At 46.3% G+C, this 19614-nt stretch overlaps 1 protein-coding gene across 3 annotated transcripts in view; it reads right to left on the reverse strand.

Moving 5' to 3' along the window:
• Nucleotides 1-19614, reverse strand: part of SH3PXD2A (SH3 and PX domains 2A) — a 273771-nt gene that overhangs the window by 149482 nt on the left and 104675 nt on the right. For all 3 annotated transcript variants that reach the window (XM_087765178.1, XM_087765179.1, XM_087765176.1), the window contains exons 4-5: nucleotides 13318-13394; nucleotides 3763-3854 (exon numbers count right to left, since the gene is read on the reverse strand). In XM_087765178.1, the coding sequence (XP_087621304.1) occupies nucleotides 3763-3854; nucleotides 13318-13394 (169 nt within the window). The remainder of the gene's footprint in view (nucleotides 1-3762; nucleotides 3855-13317; nucleotides 13395-19614) is intronic.

The raw sequence follows: 19614 nt of genomic DNA on the forward strand, positions 1-19614 counted from the left end.
ATACATATGCATTCGCTCAAACACTAAAATTCCACATATTACAAACCTAAGCAGTTGAAAACTGCTCCTCTTGTACCAGAGTTGATGGTTTGAAGCTTGCTTTCTCTGCAGCTAATGGGCAGAGCAGAGCGAGAGCAGCAGAAGTGGCTGCCCTGCGAACACCAGCACGGGAGCTCCAAACCCTGCCTTGCACATCGGTGCTCCCAACGCATGCCAGCTCCCTTGGAAAGGCCATGCTTTCACCATGTGAAATGGGCTGAGAGAGCTCCCAGATTATCCCACAGAGGGATTTAGTGTCATCCTATGGTCTCTCCCATGCAGCATGAAGGAAAGCTGCTGTTGGGAGCTATCTGACCTGGAGCTAGCTCCACCGGCAGGAGCAGACTCAGAGGAGACTGTCAGCCGGTTCAAACGCTGTGATTTCTTGAGACATCTCTCCAGCTATCTGCCTGTAAGCTGCTGTACCCAGAAGATGTTTAATGGGGCTGAGAGGAATACCTTCTGCCTGTTGTCACAGGACTCAAAAGCCTGGACCATCACCAAAACAGGAAACAGAAAATCTAAGCTGCAAATCCAACCAAACAAATTGGCCGGATTATAATAGTGTTGGAATGTCCAGATTTTTTTATAGCTGGACTGTGTGCTGCTCAGCACTGCGGGCAATCAGAGCTCAGCAGCAGTAGGAAATGGCTCTGCAGGGAGCAGCCTGCAAGCCATAACCTGGGGAGGACAGCACACAGAAGCAGGCAGGAGGCAAGGGTAGGGCAGATGAAGAGTTAGAAGGAAGAAGCTGGGAACACATTTGCAAAAGCGCCTAAGAGACTACAGGGAAATGTTGGTTTCTTTTAGGACAATAGGAACAGAAGTGAAGGGCACAGCTTCGCAGCTGAATTACTGCAGTAATACATAAACTGCTGCACATGCATCATAGCAAGTCATGGCTCAGCAATTATGGGCATGGATACCTCTCTGCACATCCCAGCTGCGAGGTAAATCAGACTTTTTTGTGGCTCCTCCCTTGAAGTTTAAGCTTCCATGTTTTTCTGGCTGGGAGCACGCGCTCAGCCACTGCTCTGCAGACATGCCATAACTCAATGGACTCTCTGGCTCAAAACCCCAAATGCCCATGGGATTAAGGCTACACTCCTGAAAATCCATTAATTAAACTCTAGGTCAGGCTTTGTCTTATGAGGCTGAGCTGCTGCAGAAGAACAGAGCAGGTGATCATGACACTAAAGACCAGTTCATTGTGCACAGAGAGAAGACATGAAAGTGGCACAAGCAACTCCATTCTGCCATCCCTTGGTGGCTGAGTCCCTCACTTGGCAATATTTGTCCTCCTTTAACCCAGCCAGTTGAATGCCATGTCTATGCTGATATACCAATATACGGACCGCCTCTGCACTGAGGGCTAAAAGAAGCAGCTGAAGAAATAGATAAAATAATTAGGGTAGACTAGATGCTGCCCCCAGGCTACACCCCTAACACCCCCAGTGAGATGAACAGTGGACCATGAGGACTGAATTCATAGGGCTTGGGCACCACTAGCTCACTGTTTCTGGAGGGGCTGGCAGAGTAGCCAAACAAGGGAATAAATTGAGGTTTTCTCTGGCTGATCGTGCTCCTTCCTGCAGTGACTGCTGAGGCTGAGAATCACCCTGGAGGTGTCCTTCCCCTGGACCCTACACAGTGGTCCAGTGAGCCCCAGATCTCTTCCCTTCCCCCTCAGTTCACAGAAGAAAAACACTAAGATGTTTCCATTGGCTTTTACATCATCTTTTTGTAGAGACTAATCTTCAGTTTCAACAATACATCTTTTGTGAAGCGCTCCCAGCAGAAACCTTAGACACCTTCCCTAAGATCAGTTTGCTTACAGAAGACGAGGTAGGATTTGTATAAACCCAGCTAGATTAATGTCTTGCAGACATTAGTGAAGTGAGATTTAATCAGGTTATTGCTCTACATTTTCCAGGGAAATAAATCACACTTATTACTAGGTTGGAATAAGATGCGAGGCTTGGGCTGAGAAAATTTAGTCTTTTTTGTTTTTGCGGGGAGGGGAGCGAGTGGGTAACTTGAAAATTGCTGTAAGGCTGTCGAACAGGGAGCTCAGCAAAAGGCCCTCAACAACTTGTAGGAGGGAAAAGGGAAAGAAAGCCATAATGGCTAGTGCCAGCCCGGGGGTGGGCCTTGGTCCCCATTCCCTGCCTTGCCGAGGTCCAATCCTGACTCTATTTTACTCAGGCCTAATGCTGTAGGGTCCGTATCAGTACAGAAAGCAGACAGGAGTGTTAAACAGTGTTTACAGCAGACTCCCGAAGTCCATTTGAGATCTTCCAGGTGAACTCTCCCATAACCCTGGGGACCTCACTCCTCTTTTGGGTGTCTGCTTCTGCCTGGCACATGGGGATGTCTCCTTGCATCAGAGGGGTGTTGTGGGATCAAGCAACCTTTGCAAACCTTCTTACAGACCCATAAATGGAAACTGTGATGGTCAGCAGGTCTCAGAGTATAGGCATACCCTGCTGCAATGGTTTGTCAGTTTGCAATATGTGTTTAACAATGAACATGCAACTGTATTTATTCACCCCAGACATTTTTCTAAAACAAGGCTGGCTAGAAAAAAAAAAAAATCAGCTCTTTTTCCAGACTTTTGCTTTAAAAACTGCTCTTTTTCTATTCAAAAACCAAAAAAGACTTTGTTCTCAGCTACACTAGCAGTGTTTTCTTTAGTACAAATGCTAATATGTCCCCTTGTATAAAACCATGCATGTGCAAGAGACAAAGTTTGAGAAATCAAACTGCAAAGGTCCTCTCCTCTCTTCAGCACGGGAACAGACAGCTGAAACCGATATGAATCTTTCTGCTAACTACAGGTTTGCATGCACTGAAGTGCCCAAACCCCAAAAGCTTTATATCCATTTCCCCTTACCCAATGGGCCGTGCAAACACTGGAGAAAGCAAATTACAGTAACACAGCCTGCAATGAAGTTTCGAATCGTGCAACAAAGCAGCACAAAACACAATGGGAGCAAGTCAAAATCTTATTGCGGAGCACAAAAAAATATATCCTGTTCGGTATGAAGGAGAAAAGGAAATATCAGGCGAGGCGGCACAGTTGCTTGTAAATACTCTCCTGCCAACGCTTTCCCTGGATAAATTAGTCCTCTGAACCCGGACTGCATCAGCATGAATCAGCCTGTCTGGTCCAAGGTAAAGGCTACAATTCTGTTTCGTGTTCAGTGGGAACTCTTTTCCCAGCCTTTTGTGGCTTCCTGCTAAGAAAGAATAGACTCTCCAGAGACAATTTTGGATCTGCACCACAATCTTGCTCCCTTCAGATAACTAAGTATCTCTGGGCAGGAGTACATTTGAAGAAGCAGCTGGTAATTATGAGCCAAGTGCTTACTGGCAGGATTTCCCCCTGCTACTGAGCCAATGCTTTTGGGAACTAAATGACTCTGGTGATAATTATCAGGTAAAACCCACAAGCCAGGGGAGGTTCCCTCATTAGAACCATCAGCAAGAAACAATGCAAAGGTGGGCGGAGGATGGCTGAAAATTGTGTCTGAGGGTTGCTTGAATCCCCTGTCCTCCACACACCTGGCGTGGTTGTACGTAATTGCTGGGCATTTTCTAGGTAGTGCTTGAAAGCTACAAAATCTGTTCCCACACCTACAGCAGTAATAAAACCAAATGACCTTTTCCTTCCAGCTAATCAAAATGAACTGAGCACCACTGGAAATCCGTCACAGCACTTACTCTTTTGGAGGGTTAAGGTCTTCTGGGCGAGCCTCGAAGAACCTGAAGACTTCATCGCACTGTGAAATGTGAGGAGGAAGCCGAACCAGTGCCTGCAAAACAAAACAGGGACGGAGAAGCACTTAGAAAAGTCAAGTTCAAAACATGGCCTCAAACATCTAAACTACCAAGCAAGAGGAGGCAAAACAGTCCTGGCAGGGGGAAGGGAATACAAACGGAAAACATTACGCCTGGCTACTTACCTGAGAAGAAAGGAAATAGCATGTCTTGACTGCAAATGTCGACTAGGATGCAATGAATTGAGACAAGCAATGGTTCTTAGAGTCAGGCAATGTAATTTTTGTGCCATGTGTACAAGAACAGAATTTGGTCCACATGTGCAAAACTATAACACTGAGTAGATAAGCGCTCTGTGGCTGGGACAGTCTCCATGACATGTGTTTGCACAGCACCTCAAACAATGCAGTTAGGGATTACAGGCTTTATGTCAACGCACACAAATCCAAGCAGTGAAAATCTACAGACTCAACACCCACTAATACAACAGATAAATGTGCTCCATAAAGCTTTCCATTAAGCACCGTCAACAGAAAAAGCAGAGTTTGCAAAAAAAAAAAAAAAAAAAAAAAAGCAAACAACAATTTGCTCCTAAATTAACAGGTTAACAGGAAAGGAAGTTTGATTAAGTGTCTGGGAAAAAAAAAAGGCAGAGAGGCTGTTTCTGCGTGAAGAAGGCTTCGCAGTACATCCTGGCTAACAACGTCCACGTACTCTGCAAGGCACAGGTACACAGCACTTCTTGCATACAGCAATAGTTAAGTACAATTTGGGAAACAACCACATTATGTTGAAGTGTACTGGAAAGCGAGACTTCAAACCAATGAGACAAGCACGCCAGGCAGAAACGTGCTATGAATATGCTGTTCAGAATCTAGAGCTCGATGGTGCCAAAAAAGGCCAAAGAGCTGTCCCCAGCCCACAGAGATGGGACAACAGCTCTAAGTGACACGACTCTGGGATTGCCTTCAGAAATGACCAGCAGGAGAGGAAAAGAGGCTGGAGTTCACCTCCTCCTGTGCTAAGTTATGTTGAAAATAGGCCACAGGTTAAATATAGACCAAACTTCTTAGAGGTGCTGTAAACCTGTTTGACAAAATGAGATTTTCTGGCTCTAATGCTAGTTGAAAGTAGGACAAACAATCTTGAAAGACGGATGAAAAACTGCACCAGAGCTAAATGAAGGTGCATTAGGGCGAACTGGTTATACTAATCCACGAGACATCTGATTGATCTTGGTCAGACACACCAGAAGGCCCAGTCAAAGCACGAAGGCAGGACAGGGCAGTTGGTTAACCTCGTGGCTGTTTTTAACCAGGCTTTAGAAGTGGCCAGATTTGTTTCCAAGACAACTCCTGCTTGGGGATGTGAAGGAAAACAGCCGAAAAATGAAAAAATCCTGCTCTGCAACTGCAGGTCTCCAGTATTACATGATGGGGTCTTGTTTGAGGTGGCCTGAAATTCAAAGCCAAGTGCATCCAGACATACAGCTCTCCCTTCCCTGGTGAAGGGATGTTATAAAAACACAAGGAAAATCCGTCTGATATCAGCAGGCCTGTGAAAAATGAGGTACTGGCCTTTGGTCATGTGCAACTGCACTACAGAGCAGAAAAAGATAGCTTGCAACAAGGAAGCAGCATCAGATGCTGAAGCCTGGCAACAGCCTGGCAGGTCCAAGTGCCGGGGCATGTGTACAGAGCGCTGCTGGTTGCTGCACTAATGCAGGATAAAACTTAACAAGTGGAAACCTCAAGTGCTTTATTTTGAATGGAGGATGCCCTGGTCCCCACTGCTATCTACTCAGTCTTGCCGTCTTGCCTAAAAGCATAACAAAGGTATGAGCTCTCTGCCCTCATTCCTAGTGTGCATAAACACATGCATCCAGCTGGCAAATCAAGACTAACACTGGGAAGTCAGAAACTGCCCGGGAATAGTAACAATTATGGCCTGTTGAAAGAGAAAGAGAAATGCCTTGCCAGCACAGGCTAACAAGGACACAGACGACATTAAAGCATGTTTTATTCAGCTGCATCTCAAGCAAGAGACAGATTTACACAGAGAAGCAACGCTGTCTAACCAACAGCGGATGGAGCTGAGATTTAGTGATGGCTCTATTACTAACGCCCTTCTCAGTTCGGGCAGGTTACTTAACCTCTTTCCATCAAATTCAGCAGGGATATATCTTCAGTTACCCATTTACAATGCTGAGCAATAACACTTACCTAATCCGCAGAAAGGTTACGAGGCTCAGATATTTAATATCTACAGTGTGTTTTGAAATCTCAAAGGGCTTGGTCTTGTGCAGTCAATGGGGCAAGAGCAAGCACTGCAAATGATACGTATCATTACTAGGGAAACACAAATACCCAAGTTATACATATCACAGGGGGTCCCGGACATCAGACACCTTCTCAAAGAGTCACCACTTCCCTACAGGTCGCAGGTGTTCACCCTTCCCAAAAAATAGGTTACAGATGTCAATACTGAGCTGGAGCACAGAGTAGTTTTTCAGTGATGGAGGAGCGCAAATCCTACCAAGCTGCCGTGCAAATTTGCATTTTAAATCTTTAGAAGCTTTAGGAAATCTGACCCCCTGAACCAGTGGTCCCCTGCCTGGAAATCTCCAGGAGCACTGTGGTCCTGCCAGGCCCAAGGGAGGTAACTGAAAAGCACCTTCATGACTCCAGGCTTTCGCAGGCAGTGGATAACAATCAGCGGAAGCCATTTCCACACCCAGTCATCCACCTTCCCACCCTATGGACATGGCAGCCCTGGGGCAGGGCAGGCTCTCCTGCTTCTGAATCACCTCCCAAAGTACTGCAATCTTCAGCCCAGTGCACGGAGGTGAAATGAAATCCACCCAGGAGTAACTTGCCATTGCGTGTTTTTCAGGGAGCTCTGCTGTAAGTCTGCAGCCAGTCAATTTTTACATGTTTTTGTTAGGGAACAGAACCTTAAGAAGGGGTAAGAATTGCTAAGAAAGGGTAAGAATTGCTAAGAAAGGGTAAGAAAGTGCAAACAAGGATGTAAAACCAGGCAGAGTCAGTCTATTGATTTTGGACAGTGACAGGGAGCAGCAACGCTTTTTTGAGAAACAAACATCTCTTCAGCAAACACACAACGTCCACCAAGTAGCAAGCCAAGTCCAACACGATTCCAGCAAGTGAACAAGAAGTGCATTGAGGAGATGAGGGACACTGCTGTCACTCTGCAAAGGGAAAATGCAGGTTTCTGGCATTTCCAGCAAGACAGTTCCAGGGCAGAGCTGCAACAGCCTGAAGGAAAGACTGCAGGGTCAAGAAAAGAAGGGTAAAGAAAAAGAAGAAACCAGATGGTGAAAGGATGGAAAGGACAGGGAAGTGACATTCTTCCTGGGATGTGGAAACCAGAGGTAAATGCACACAGCTACGAACAGCAAGCATCCAGAAACAGCACGGAATTTGAACAGGAAAGGTGAGAGATAAAAAGTGCCAGTGAGCAGAATTCAGCCTTGCACAACCACCGAGTATTATCAGTAATGGCATGTTTCCTTGCTCGGCATACAAAGGCGGACGTGCACTGCTCAGACTCACACGCTCCTCAGGAGATATGATTTTATGTGTTATTTCAGCCGGTAATGATGTCTGTCTCTCTATATTACAGGTTTCAGACACTCTTGCAGAGCGGATGATTCGAAAGGCTATTAGAAAAGCTGTAACGTCAGGCAAGGCGTGAGCAAGCAGCCCCACTCACACAGCGCCAGCTCATCTGCAGGCAGGCTGCTGCACGCCGCACATGGCATTCGAAGCAAACAGAGCACCCGGCACCGGCAGGGGTTCATCACTTAAGGTTACATGAAGTGCAGACAGCTCTGTGGGATGATGTTACATCTCAAAGGCTTCACAAAATACATGCACATGGGTATAAAACCATGTAAGTACTTGTAAGGATGCACTGAGTGCTGCGTGTTGCATTTAAGCAGATACATTTGTAAAAAACAGATGCACAAACACTTATATGTAGAGATATACAGCTCGCATGTAAGCATGTGCGTATATACGCACAGAACGATATTCACCCCACTGAACTTTGTATGTCTAAAATGGGAGACTGGTCACACTTGTCTATCACCTTGTATAATTGCTAGAGAAAGACCAGTGCCTTCAGGGGCTGCTCTGTCTACCCACCATGGACATCTCGCTCTGGGTGGGGTGAATCATTGACTGTCTCTCCCCACAGCCCATTGAGGGAGCCCATATACCGTTCTTGGATCCCTAATGTTCAGTGGGGTTAATCCCAGCTCTGCACAAAAATACACAGAGAGAGCTGACAGCACCGCATGGTTATGACTCCCTGACTTTTCATAGTAAGTATCATGTTCTCAATTGTGTATGATTTTAATTAATGTTAATCATTAGTGCCAGACATTTGGGAATGGCAATGAGTCCAGCAAGGGGGAAGGTGCAATTAAAACAGTTCATTTCTCAGAACAGAGAAATAAATTGTTTCACCTATATGAAAACACTTTCCATTTCTGTTCTGTTGAGAGCCTCAAGTAACTCCAAGCTTGAACACAAAGCACTGAAGTGTGGAGGTTGGATGGCAAACACTGAGCGTCAGACAGAGACATGGATGAAGAGTACATGGTGGTGACTCAGACTGGAGAAAAAGTGGGGGGATGCAGAAATAAATAAAAAGCTGAGGGAGGGAGGAAAAGAGTGTGCAGAGTTTTGGAAGTAACTGGGACATAGTTCTGGGCCTCTGGCGTGGAAGGACCATAAGGCAATGGAAAGCAAGGCTCTATTCCAGGTGCTGAGGGGCATTGCAATTATTAACTCTCATTACTGCAGCTGGTCTGAACACATCAGGATTCTGAAATGTAGATTAAAAAATGACAGATAAAGTTTGAAAGTTTTTCACTTTAAACTCTTTCGTTCTTGGCCAGGACTAACCATTACTCCATCTTCCTTCAATCAGCACTAGCTTAGTTGTACAATGGACAGAAACATCTGTGTATCTGTCTTGACAGGCTCAAGGATTGAACCTTGAAAGAGAGGCAGGACTGAGAGACCAAGAGGGAGGTAATTATGTTTTTGAAGTGTGGTCTCTCACACTGTGAACATTAATAAAAGAATGACCAATATTTCCTGGCACTGATGTGACTTGCTCATCTAATTTTTATTTAGGTGGCATGCATTTGGGTACTCAAGCCTCACTACAGAAAAGCCTGTAAGCTTCTACTTAAATCCACCTCCAGTTGGGACAGCATGAAGGCATGTGACAAATTCAGGGAAGTGTTTATGACAATGGGACTTCACATCTTAAAAGCTTCCCTGCACAAAGATGCTTCCCTCAATTAGGACCAACACACACAAAGATGCAAGTCTGCAAATGCTGGTCTGAGTCTTCCCAGAGGGCTGCGTAAGGAGAGAGCGGTGGTTTTGTGAACCACCGACCTGAGAGGTCATTCTTGAACACAGGATGGTACATACTGGACAAGCATGCACCAGAGGTGTGTTTGGGAGATCAAAAGCTTAATAAATAAAATGCCCCAGGCAAGCCAAGGCTATGAAGTTGCTCTTTCTTTCACATTGGCAAAAACTCCTAAACAAATTAAGAAAACCCGGCCCAATGAGCCCAAAAGACCTTAAATCACACTAAACTAATTCCAAGCTTACAGTTAAGAGGGAAATCATCCAGCGATACCAATTCCAGTGGGCAGCACACATTTACTGGCAAAACTAACTTTGTTTGGTAACTCACTCAGGTTACCAGTAAGGACATCCAAACCCTGCACTTTCATGTTTACAGATGAGAAAAGTCCTGGAAATCTTCCCCTGTGTCCCCCACTCCTCTGTTTTTCATTGCAACTTCAAAGTTTCTTGTGGCCTTAGCAAAAACACTGGACTAATTAACTTTGCGATGGCATTTCTCTAAGCTGGTACAAGGCAATGAAGAATCAGCCAGGCATGAGGGGTTGGGAGGCCCGTGCTGTAGGGTGCAGAGGGCTCGTGCCCCTGATACAGAACATTCTGCAGACCTCCCCTTACTGCCAAGTATCCCCACAAACTCTCAGACGGCCTCTGCCTGTCACTGCTCCTGTGCCCAGCGCAGGAACCACAACACATCCAAGCTGCACAAGTCAGACCTGCTTCTCAGCCATGCAAATCACCACGCTCTGTCAGAGACAGTCTGCAAAAACAAAACAACAAATGATCGAACATTTGCACTGCTCATTTGCTGGGGCCCATCTGTGCTTTGTCTTTCCAGGGCAGGCAAAATGGATGGAGAACCCTCATCTGGCAAAAAAATTACCACAAACTTTGCATCTGAACTTGCCTCCCTCCTCTGCTTCCTCACAGATTCCAGTGGACAAAGGTCTATTGTCTCATTTATTCATTTTATTATCCCATATCAGATTTTCTCCATCAACTTCACCCACATCATTCCAGCATAATTCTCGAAATTTTTCAAAATTAAGCATGTTGCCTGCCTACCCATTTTAGGACTAGCATGGGGCATAAGCTTTGCACTCTTTGTTTACAGAAGCAAGACTGAACTTGTCAAAATGATGCTCTTACTCTACAGTTCTATACATTTCTCTAAAGAGTCAAAACATCCACTTGATAGGGGAAGAAATGCAGAAAACAGCTAACACTTCCAAAGAGGTGGGCATGATCCCACTCTCAAGTCACGCACATGCACTAGTCGCTGCCCCAGAGTAGGAAACAGTAGTGAGTAATATTATTTTATTAGCAAAAAAAACCCCCAACATTTTCCCTTCTTACACCAAGAGGGGATTCATTGCATTTCACTTCAGCTTTCTAGAAGTTAGCATTGGAGCTAAGCGAGTCACTCAGGTTCCCTCTGTAGTTACAGCTGAATGGAGAGTGTCTGGTTTAGGCTGGTGAAGTAAGGCCACTCTGGTTCAGACTCACCACCTAATTTTCTGTTCCCAATTCACAGCTTTCTGTCATTCCTGGTTAACTTCATACTGGGATGGAAAGATTACAGTAAGGTTATGAAGGTCATGTTCCTAGAAACCTTGTAAGCGGTGACCTTCAGTAAAGGTAGCAGGAAAACATTTCTGAATTTTAAGCCTCTGATAAGCCCCAGAGATGAAATCCTATCCCTGCTGAAGGTCAGTAACAGAACTACCACTGACTTCACTGTACCAAGAAGCTCTTCTTCTACAAGTTGCTTCCCTACATTCTTTGTACCTTTGAAGTTCAGTGCCTGATTTTCATCATTATTTCAGTCTTGTGGACTTTCATATCCTGGGCCAGATTTGGAACAGCAATAACATAGGACAATCATTCTCTGAATAGATGCAAATTGCATGAACCATAAACGTTCAAAAGAAAAACTTATTCTCATAAAATGTGCAGACTTAGAAAGGCTGGGAGAGGTATGAGTTGCAACTTTCAGGTCCCTCTGTTTATTTACACAGGTTGCCAACTGTGTGCTGTGGGATTTAAGAATGACTGGGTAGGTCCTGTGCCAGGCAATAGCGTGACCAGCTACCATCTTCATTTTACTCCCTGTAATTAGAAGAAGGCTGTAGTGGAAGCAGAAGAAATCAGCCCATACTGGATGATAGGCAGGACATCATAGCTACACCTACGCTGTTTTTGAAGAGTAGGCACAAGCTTGCCTACCATCCACACTGGACACAAATTAATGTCTGGGCACAGGTTTGGAGTCAAATGCAGGGGATGGAAAAAAAGGCTTGGCATTGCTTTACTTCCCAGCACTGGCCGAAGCTCCTACCTACCTGCAGCCCAGGCTGCTCAGGCACAACCAAGGTCATATACGCTCCAACAAGATACACCCCAGGGGGGCAGATGAGTTAGCCAAGGCCTTCTTTCCTTAAAGACCTGACATCTCATGCAGAAAGACACTATGGAGGGTGTAGCCCTCTTGAAGCACTCACGCAGACATGAGATGCAATGCCTGCACAAGCTTTTCAGTGACTACGAGCCTCGCTCTCCAATGCCATCCAGATTTAAAAACCTTCTACTGTGAAGTACTGAGGCAAATGAAATACAAATTACAGTAAACTGCAGATGAAATAAAAAGACACTACATCAGGCACAAGAAACTCGTGAGCCAGAGATCATTGGAAGCCAGGATAATATTCTGGAGAAGTCACTCTATGTTTACCCATACTCTTTGCTGGGCACCACTGTGGCTGCTGCTGGAGATGGGAAACACTGGGCTAGACCAGAACACAGACTTCTCCAGGAGAGAAAAAAGGAAGCGAGGAGGAGGGCGGCAATCACAGCGCTGCGGTGTCAACCAACGTGCCAGCGGCCGACGCCACAACACATCCCTCAGCCCTGACCGGCGGGGCGCCGGCGGGCCTGGCTGGGTCTGTCTGGGGCGCAGACAATGGGGTCCCAGAGAAGCAGCTGCCCCCCGGCGTAAGTCACTGCTTTCTCCACCGCGCATCTGCTGGGTGAACCCTGACATCAGCCCTCACCACTCCTGTCGCGGGCAGTTCCTGTCTGAAGGAGGGCGGCTGGGGACACAGTGAGACCCTACATATTTTAAAGAAAGCTGTTCAGCCGCCGGCAGGAAGACAGTGCGTTAATTGTCGCACAAGAAAGCCTGATCTCATGCGATAAGACTTTAATCCCAGCTTCCTCGCCCGGGGGTGCAGATGGCATGGGTTTCACTGCACCCCCTCCAGTACGCCTCAGGCACTTCGGCGATCTGCTCCCAATTTTGGATGAGCAAATGTCTGACTGGAGAAGTTCTCGGGAATGTATTTTTTCCCCTCCACCTGCTCCTCTGGCTTTCTAAAAACAGAAGGAAAACCTCACGGGAAATAAGAGGGGAAGTCTGGGGTTTAAACTATGCGCTGACTGATGCGCTCGATACCTCTATAAAAACTGCATATCCACCTTCCTTAGAAACGACTTTTAATCTACTGTCAGAGGATTAATTATCATCAAATCATAAACTCTAAGCTAGAAAGGAAAGATTAAGTGACTTCACCTTCTTTGCAACACAACCATGCTTTTCTGTCCTGCAATAAATTTCCAGGCTTTCACTCATCAGAAGCACTCCTGGAAGCCACCAGTCCACCCCCAGTGCTGCGCCAGCTGGCACTGTCCCTCATGTGGCACTGGGGGACAGACAGGCAGGGAACAGAAGAAAACGCCATCTTAGTTGTGCCTCTCTGCCTGCTCAACTCCTGCATTCATGGAGGTTGAAGTAGAAATAAAATCCACATTTAGGGCAGAGGAGGCTTACGGCCTTTACTGAGTACATGAGGCACCAACCCAGTGCACAAAGTTTGCAGGGGAAAATGCTTTGAGGACCCTGGGAGCAAACAGCAGCCTGTTTTCACCTGCCCTGTTAGTCCTGGTGGTGTTTGGGAAGGACCATCCTTCCTTATGATGGACTCAACACAGATGAAGCTCTTAGTAGTATCCGACAGGGAAAGCCCAGCATTGGTGGTGGCTGTGAGCCTGCACCCAGCAGGGCTGCCAGACGCTCCCCCGGAGCTCTTACCCTGCAGTACTCGTCGATGGGCTTCAGCCTCTTCACAGCTACGTCTCGGACATGGCTCCTCCGGAACAGGATCTTGCCTGAAGAGGAACAGATGAAAGGGGAGGGTTAGGGGCACTGCCTGCCATGCGGTACACAGCGCAGCAGCACCGAGCAGAAAGGTCAGCAGACGAGGTTTCATCCCTGGCTCCAACCACGGCTGTTGGCAATGCCGGTGGCTGAGCTCTGCAACCCCATTGTGCCCTCAATGGAGTCCCAGTACTGACGAGGTTTGCACAGCAGCAGCTTTGTGTGAGTGCAGCCCCCGGTCGCTACAAGACAGACAGGATGGCACACTCAGAGGAGGTGCGAGCAGCAGATCTGCTCCTGCCCTCGGAGCAAACCACACGGAAACATGCTGCGGGCCAGGCGACGGAGGGACGCGGGGCAATAGGTATTACGGGAGCGTGCATGGCACCTCTCACATCTGGATGCTGCTGGTCTTAAGTTTGCACAGGAGATGCAGCACACAGCCAACAACTACCACAGGCACAGCAGCTCTGTGAAACCTCGGCGACTGCCGCCGAAGTCCTGCTTGTGTGAGCTGCTGAAAGGGGATCACAGCCACTCACGGGGCAGAGGGAGTTTTTCTGATTTCATCCTGTAGATAACACAAAAAGTTTTGGTTCCCGTTTAGTGATGGCATTATCCTGGAATGGTCCAACGCTATGTTATGACTCCCTTCTACTTCGGGGCCGCTTTGGCACATCTGTGCTGGCAGGGCAGGGAGCATCGCTGGGGTGGGATGCGGGCTCCATCTACACCCCATCCTGCCCACTCAGCCACCTCCCGCTGCAGATGCTCCTGCCCTTGCAGGCAGACAAACCACACAGCCAGCTCACGAGCAAATACAAGGCTGTTGGTGGCAGAGCCCTTATAAATCTACAGAGGGAAACCAAATAATAAAAGAAAAATAAACAAACTCTCTCTTTTTTTTTTTTTGGAAGTAAAAAAATAACAACCTCGGTGTCCTTACTGGATGACATTTCTGCAAGCAGTTAAGATTAAATAAACGGCTGGGTTTTGTGTGAAATTGATTGTAACAAAGTTTATCAAAATAATCTAGGAGCTGAGTTCCCCCACACACAAGGATGTCATAGAGTTGGTATTTTTTTGGCTTGAAGGGATTATATCTTCATATCCTTTTTTGGTGGTTTTCTTCCCTTTTTCTTTTGTGCTGTATTTCTTTTAATGTAATGGGACAAGAATAAATTATATGTTCTCCTTGTGGTGGAAGAAAACAGTATCTGCCAGCATTATTTAGTCCATGAAATGTCTACGTAATAAAACCACTGACATACATACCACCCCCTGCTCCAAACTTCTTCTGCCAACAGGCAAATGAGATACTCATACATAGATCATGGGATAAGAAAATGGACTAGGAAATGAAATCAGACCCAAAATCTGAATACGTGGCTTTGATTTTGTCATGATTACGCAAGCTGAGAGGTTAATGAAATGGCAGCCTTTAACAGTCCAGTAGCAGAGGCTTTAAACCCTCCCAGACTCTGCCCCTTTTGGTTGCCTTCTCTTCCACAGCTGCTAATCTGGAAGGTGTTAAAGCCTTTTGTTTCAGACAGGAGCAAGTGGTTTATCTCTATCCCCAATTCTAGCAGCAAAACAGTTTGTCTTGTGAGGTAAAGCCATTTCCTAGTGCCATAAATTTATCTCTCTAGGTTCCCTGTGGTTATCTCATTAAGAAACTGGTGCCGAGCCGTCCCTGTAGGATGTGATGCCACGTGGTCACAGAGCACAGGGGAAATCTTCAATAGCTGTCTGAGACGTTCATCTGAGCTTGAGTGATTTAGTCAAAAGCTGCTGGAGAAGGAAAGTGGCATTTCCATCTCCCTGCACTGACCAACTTTGGACACACCAAAACATTGCTGCTTTCCTGCTTCTCTGCCTGGTAAATGGGGAGAACTACCTGCACGTCCAAAACATTTCTTATTATTTCTGATAGCCTCCAGGATCACACTCTACTTGTACTGTATAGCTGCAGTAAGCTGCTTCTTTGGGGGGAAGGGATGTGGGGGTAGCTGTAGAGAAAAGACTAGTTCCTTTCTCAGTGCTCCAGAAATGCTGGTGTGGGAGATCTTGGTATTTCTTTGCAACTTTTATAAATATACTGCAAAGAGAAAGCGACATTTTGGAAACATTCTCACTTTCTGGCTTTCCTGTTTTCAGTTCAAGCCATGAGTCGAAAGTCGAACCGGTGACCATATAAAAACATAAAGGAACCAAAGACTTAAACACATTAAAGATCTCCTGTAAATGCAATTCAGCTTTCCTAAAAAGACAGTTTACAGGGAGGCCCAGTCTTCAAAGTAACATAATAAATGAAAGACTCAAACATAAAAAACAAGATAAATATAATAAAGAATGCTATATTAAACACAGAGTACAAAAAAGACCCCAGGATATGATGAGTCTTAATTCAGTCCTTAAATGGAGATGGAAAATACCAGGATGACTGTGATGTTAGGATGAAGCAAAGCCCAGAAGGTGCTTCCATTTTTATCCCTTCAGAAAAAGGAAGATTTTCTCTCTGCTATTGGAAACTGGAAAAGGCTCAGTGAGGGCTGTGGGGTAGATCTGTAGATGCCCAGACAAGCATACCATTCAAAACTGAGATCTGGAGAAGGTTGAGTAGTTTAGAGCACCATGGAGTAGCGGTCAACAAAGAAAAAAGCAAGAAGAAAAATAAGGACACTCCACAAGCACATCCAGTTCTGGTGGGCAGCAAGGAGGGACCCCCTCACAAATCCTGGGGGTCCTCAGGCAGAGAAGTCTCACTGCCAGGGGTACTGAAGCACCTCTAAGGAGGGACAACTTCTCAACTGCCCAGCTTCTCCCCTTTTTTGGGAAGACAGACTGTGCTGACAGAAGCTCGGCCAAAGCCATCACGACCTACCAGCAGGAACCACTGAAGATCCAGTATGAGTTACTACTGCTTTCTCCAGTTCCCCCATTTCTAGTGGTCTTCCTCTGAAAGCAGGGGAGGTTCCATGGGACTGGAAAAAGAAAGTAACCCAAGAGACCCATGCTGTACACTCTTTACGTTCTCCAAGTGGGTGCACTGGACACAGACCCCATTAATGGAAAGCTTTGCCTAACAAGGTACTTAGGGTTGCCATAAAGAAATAAAGAGCAGGCAGACAGCTGAGCAGCGGGGCACGTAAGAGCCAGCGAGGCCTCCTCAGGATGGCAGTGGAAAGGTGCATTTCATGCAGCGCTAACGTGAAGCAGGGAAGTCCCAGGGTGGCTGGTAAATGCAGAACAGCCCAGGCAATTTCCTTGTGAGGGTGGAGTAGCGGTTTATGTGCCGCTTGGCTTTTCCTCTGGGCAGTTTCCACACCTCTAAGGAAGGGATCTACTTCTATGTGAGTACTTAACAGTGCTGTTTCCCCTCTCCTGAATTTTACTGCACCTCTTTTAAGCCTCCTCAGGCACTACACCCCCATTTTACAGAAGGACAAGCAGCTTTTTAACCATGCTGCAGCCCAGCTAGGAAGTGAACGGGAAGTCTGTCTCGGACTCAGATGGGAAGCTATAGGCTACGTGGGACTTTGCTGCCTCGAGCAAACATTTCATTCACTGATGTGCCAGGCTCGGACCAGGCCAAGGGAGGGCTGGCACATTTTAGGACAGACTCTGAGGACTGCAGCATTGGGAAAGAGAGATGTGGGGAAGACACAGGGCTCCAGCCCTGCTGCTAATGCAGGATAACAATATTTATTTTTATCCTTTTTTCTTTAAAGAAAATATTATTCCTAGGAAATTAATGTGGATAAGAGGCAAAGTATCAGGTTTAGCATTGTAGGGGATATCTTAAGTCATCCCTTCATCTCTTTGTATATATATAGATGTAGTCTTTAATTCCACGACCACACACCTCTTCTCCCACAAGACCTCAGTTTCCTCCTGTATACACAGCGGGCACACAAAGTGGGAAGAATAAAGCTATGCAGGAGACTGTCTATCTGGCAGCTGCTGGTTCTGAAAGCTTAAAGGTATCCTCTGAACATCACTTTATTCCTGCATAACCTCATACTTAGAGGAGCACAGGTTTTAACATGTGCCGTGGACCCCCAGAACAAACAGGCTTAGAAGCATCCCAACACTCTCTCTGGTCCTCCCATTAGCCTACAGGTCTGTGCTGAACACACCAAAGGTCCATAGCCTAATGCTTTGTAATGGTCAAGGACATGGTTCATGCAGAGAAGAAGCCCAGCTCCTGGTGGGCTTGGTGACATTGTGGAGCAGTCTGGAGGCAGGACAGCACCGGGCATCACTAGGCAGAGAAGCACTGGTAGTCCCCGAGGGGATGCCTAGCAGGAGAATCCAGTCTTTTCTCTTCAAGGGAGGGGGACATATGCTATACAGCCCCTACGATCACAGCAGATGCCAGCTGTCACAGCAACTACTGCCCTAGACTGGTGATCTGTAAGCTATAAGACAGCCTCTAAAACAAATCTCCTAGTCACGCCTTTTACTGCCAAGGAGAGGTGCTGTGTACCTAAGCCTGGAGACCTTCTGGAGATGTCTTCATGATCTTCCCACCACTGTGCCCGTGGCTTAGCCCTGAGCTGCCAGCTTTGCTGCTCTTTGGAGCCAGGCAGCGAGTGGGAGCTGTGGCAGGAGCAACAGGGAGGCAGGGAAATTGCTGTTAAGCTCCTTTCCAAATCTACCAGACAACAGATCCACCTCCTGCTCTTACTCTCTGATTGCTGAGGTTGAGTCCCTTCAAGACTCAAGACTTGAGCTTGAGTCTGGGTGATGGATTGGTCCAAGGACACCAGTTGTTTCAAGCAAGGAGCATCTGTCAGAGGTTAGGAAGAGCCCAAACCCACTGTCAAAGGGGCGATGGACAAATGCATATTCACATTTAATCTTCTACTTCAAGAACTGTCACCACACTTCAGAGGGCAGTATGTGAAGCAAGCCATACGATAAATATTCAACAGCGGACAGCCTGAAGACTAATGGGCGCATTAAAAATACTGTAATGTCTCATCTGATTTATGTTTAAAAGAGACATGTGCCGCCTCCGACTACACAAGCTCCAGCTGCAGAGGCTCTGTCAGTCAGCTGTCTCCTAAGAGCAGGGAAGAGCTCCTGGTTTTGACTCTTCATGTTGTTCTTGTTACTGTGCTGTTGGTTCTCTCCTCTTTTTTACCTGAGAACCTGGGAGGCACCAGGTCTGTATATATATATTGTCAAGCAACGTGTTCAACCTAACATCAATTTCTCAGAGACAGAGTCTGCTTATGAGATGAGGTCAGACTCTTTTTGCAGTTAGACTGGGGTCGCATCGGTAAAAAAGAGTAAAGAATTTGGCCCTCATGCAGTTACAGGTTCTCCTTTTGGGCTTCCTCCAGTGTAACTAAAACCATTTTGCTGCTCAAGTATTTTTATGAAGGCTTCTACTCCTTACACATAGCTGTTATTATTATTTTTATACACTGAAGAAGCACAGATGTGCAATCAGATACGACACAAATTCCCCTCAACTCATTTAAGCTGTGACATCCACCTCAGGGTCCTGCCCGAAACTCTCAGGCACCTGTCACACAATGCAACTCCCATGGTTTATGGGTTTATTTAAATGGAGCATTTAAATACACACTGCCACCTTGCAATGCAAAACAGATAATTCAACAGTGCAATACTATGGTATAGAAGAACATTTTATGTTTCTCATGGAAGTACGTGTGATTGTCAGCCAGATGGCAATCTGACAGCGGCCAAAAAAGAGGTGTGTTCCTTACAAAATAATGTCTTACTTTTACATGGGGATCCCAGTTTCCATGGATTGTTTCATCCATGATTTCCTGGAGTCAGAAAGCCAGTGCCAGGGTCCTAACACTGATGGCATTTGCTCCTGACAAAGAAAGGGGAGGGAAATGATTCATAGTGTTTCCACTGGTGGGAGGGGGAAGGACTTCTTTAATAAGTAGAAACTCATGCCAAAGTCAGAACTGTTGGCTGAACTTGGCTGCTAAAGGGCCTCAGTTGATAAAGGCCTTTGCTAATCAGCAGGAATTACTATGGAAGGTGACAAGAGGTGATGGAGACAGATGGGGCAGCCAGGAAAGCCAACGCAAGCAATAACAATATTGCCCTGAGATATGGAGGATGGTGGGGAGGGTGTCCTTCTGCACTTGGATCCTGTTTTTAATGTGCCTAGGCTGCAATGTTAAAGAAAATCACCAAGAAGCAATAAAGCATGGGAAATAACATGGCTTGCATAAAAGAGTA

The sequence above is a fragment of the Nipponia nippon genome, unplaced genomic scaffold (assembly GCF_047370975.1).
Source record: "Nipponia nippon isolate SJK-2023a ecotype South Korea unplaced genomic scaffold, ASM4737097v1 scaffold_3, whole genome shotgun sequence".
NCBI lineage: Eukaryota > Metazoa > Chordata > Aves > Pelecaniformes > Threskiornithidae > Nipponia > Nipponia nippon.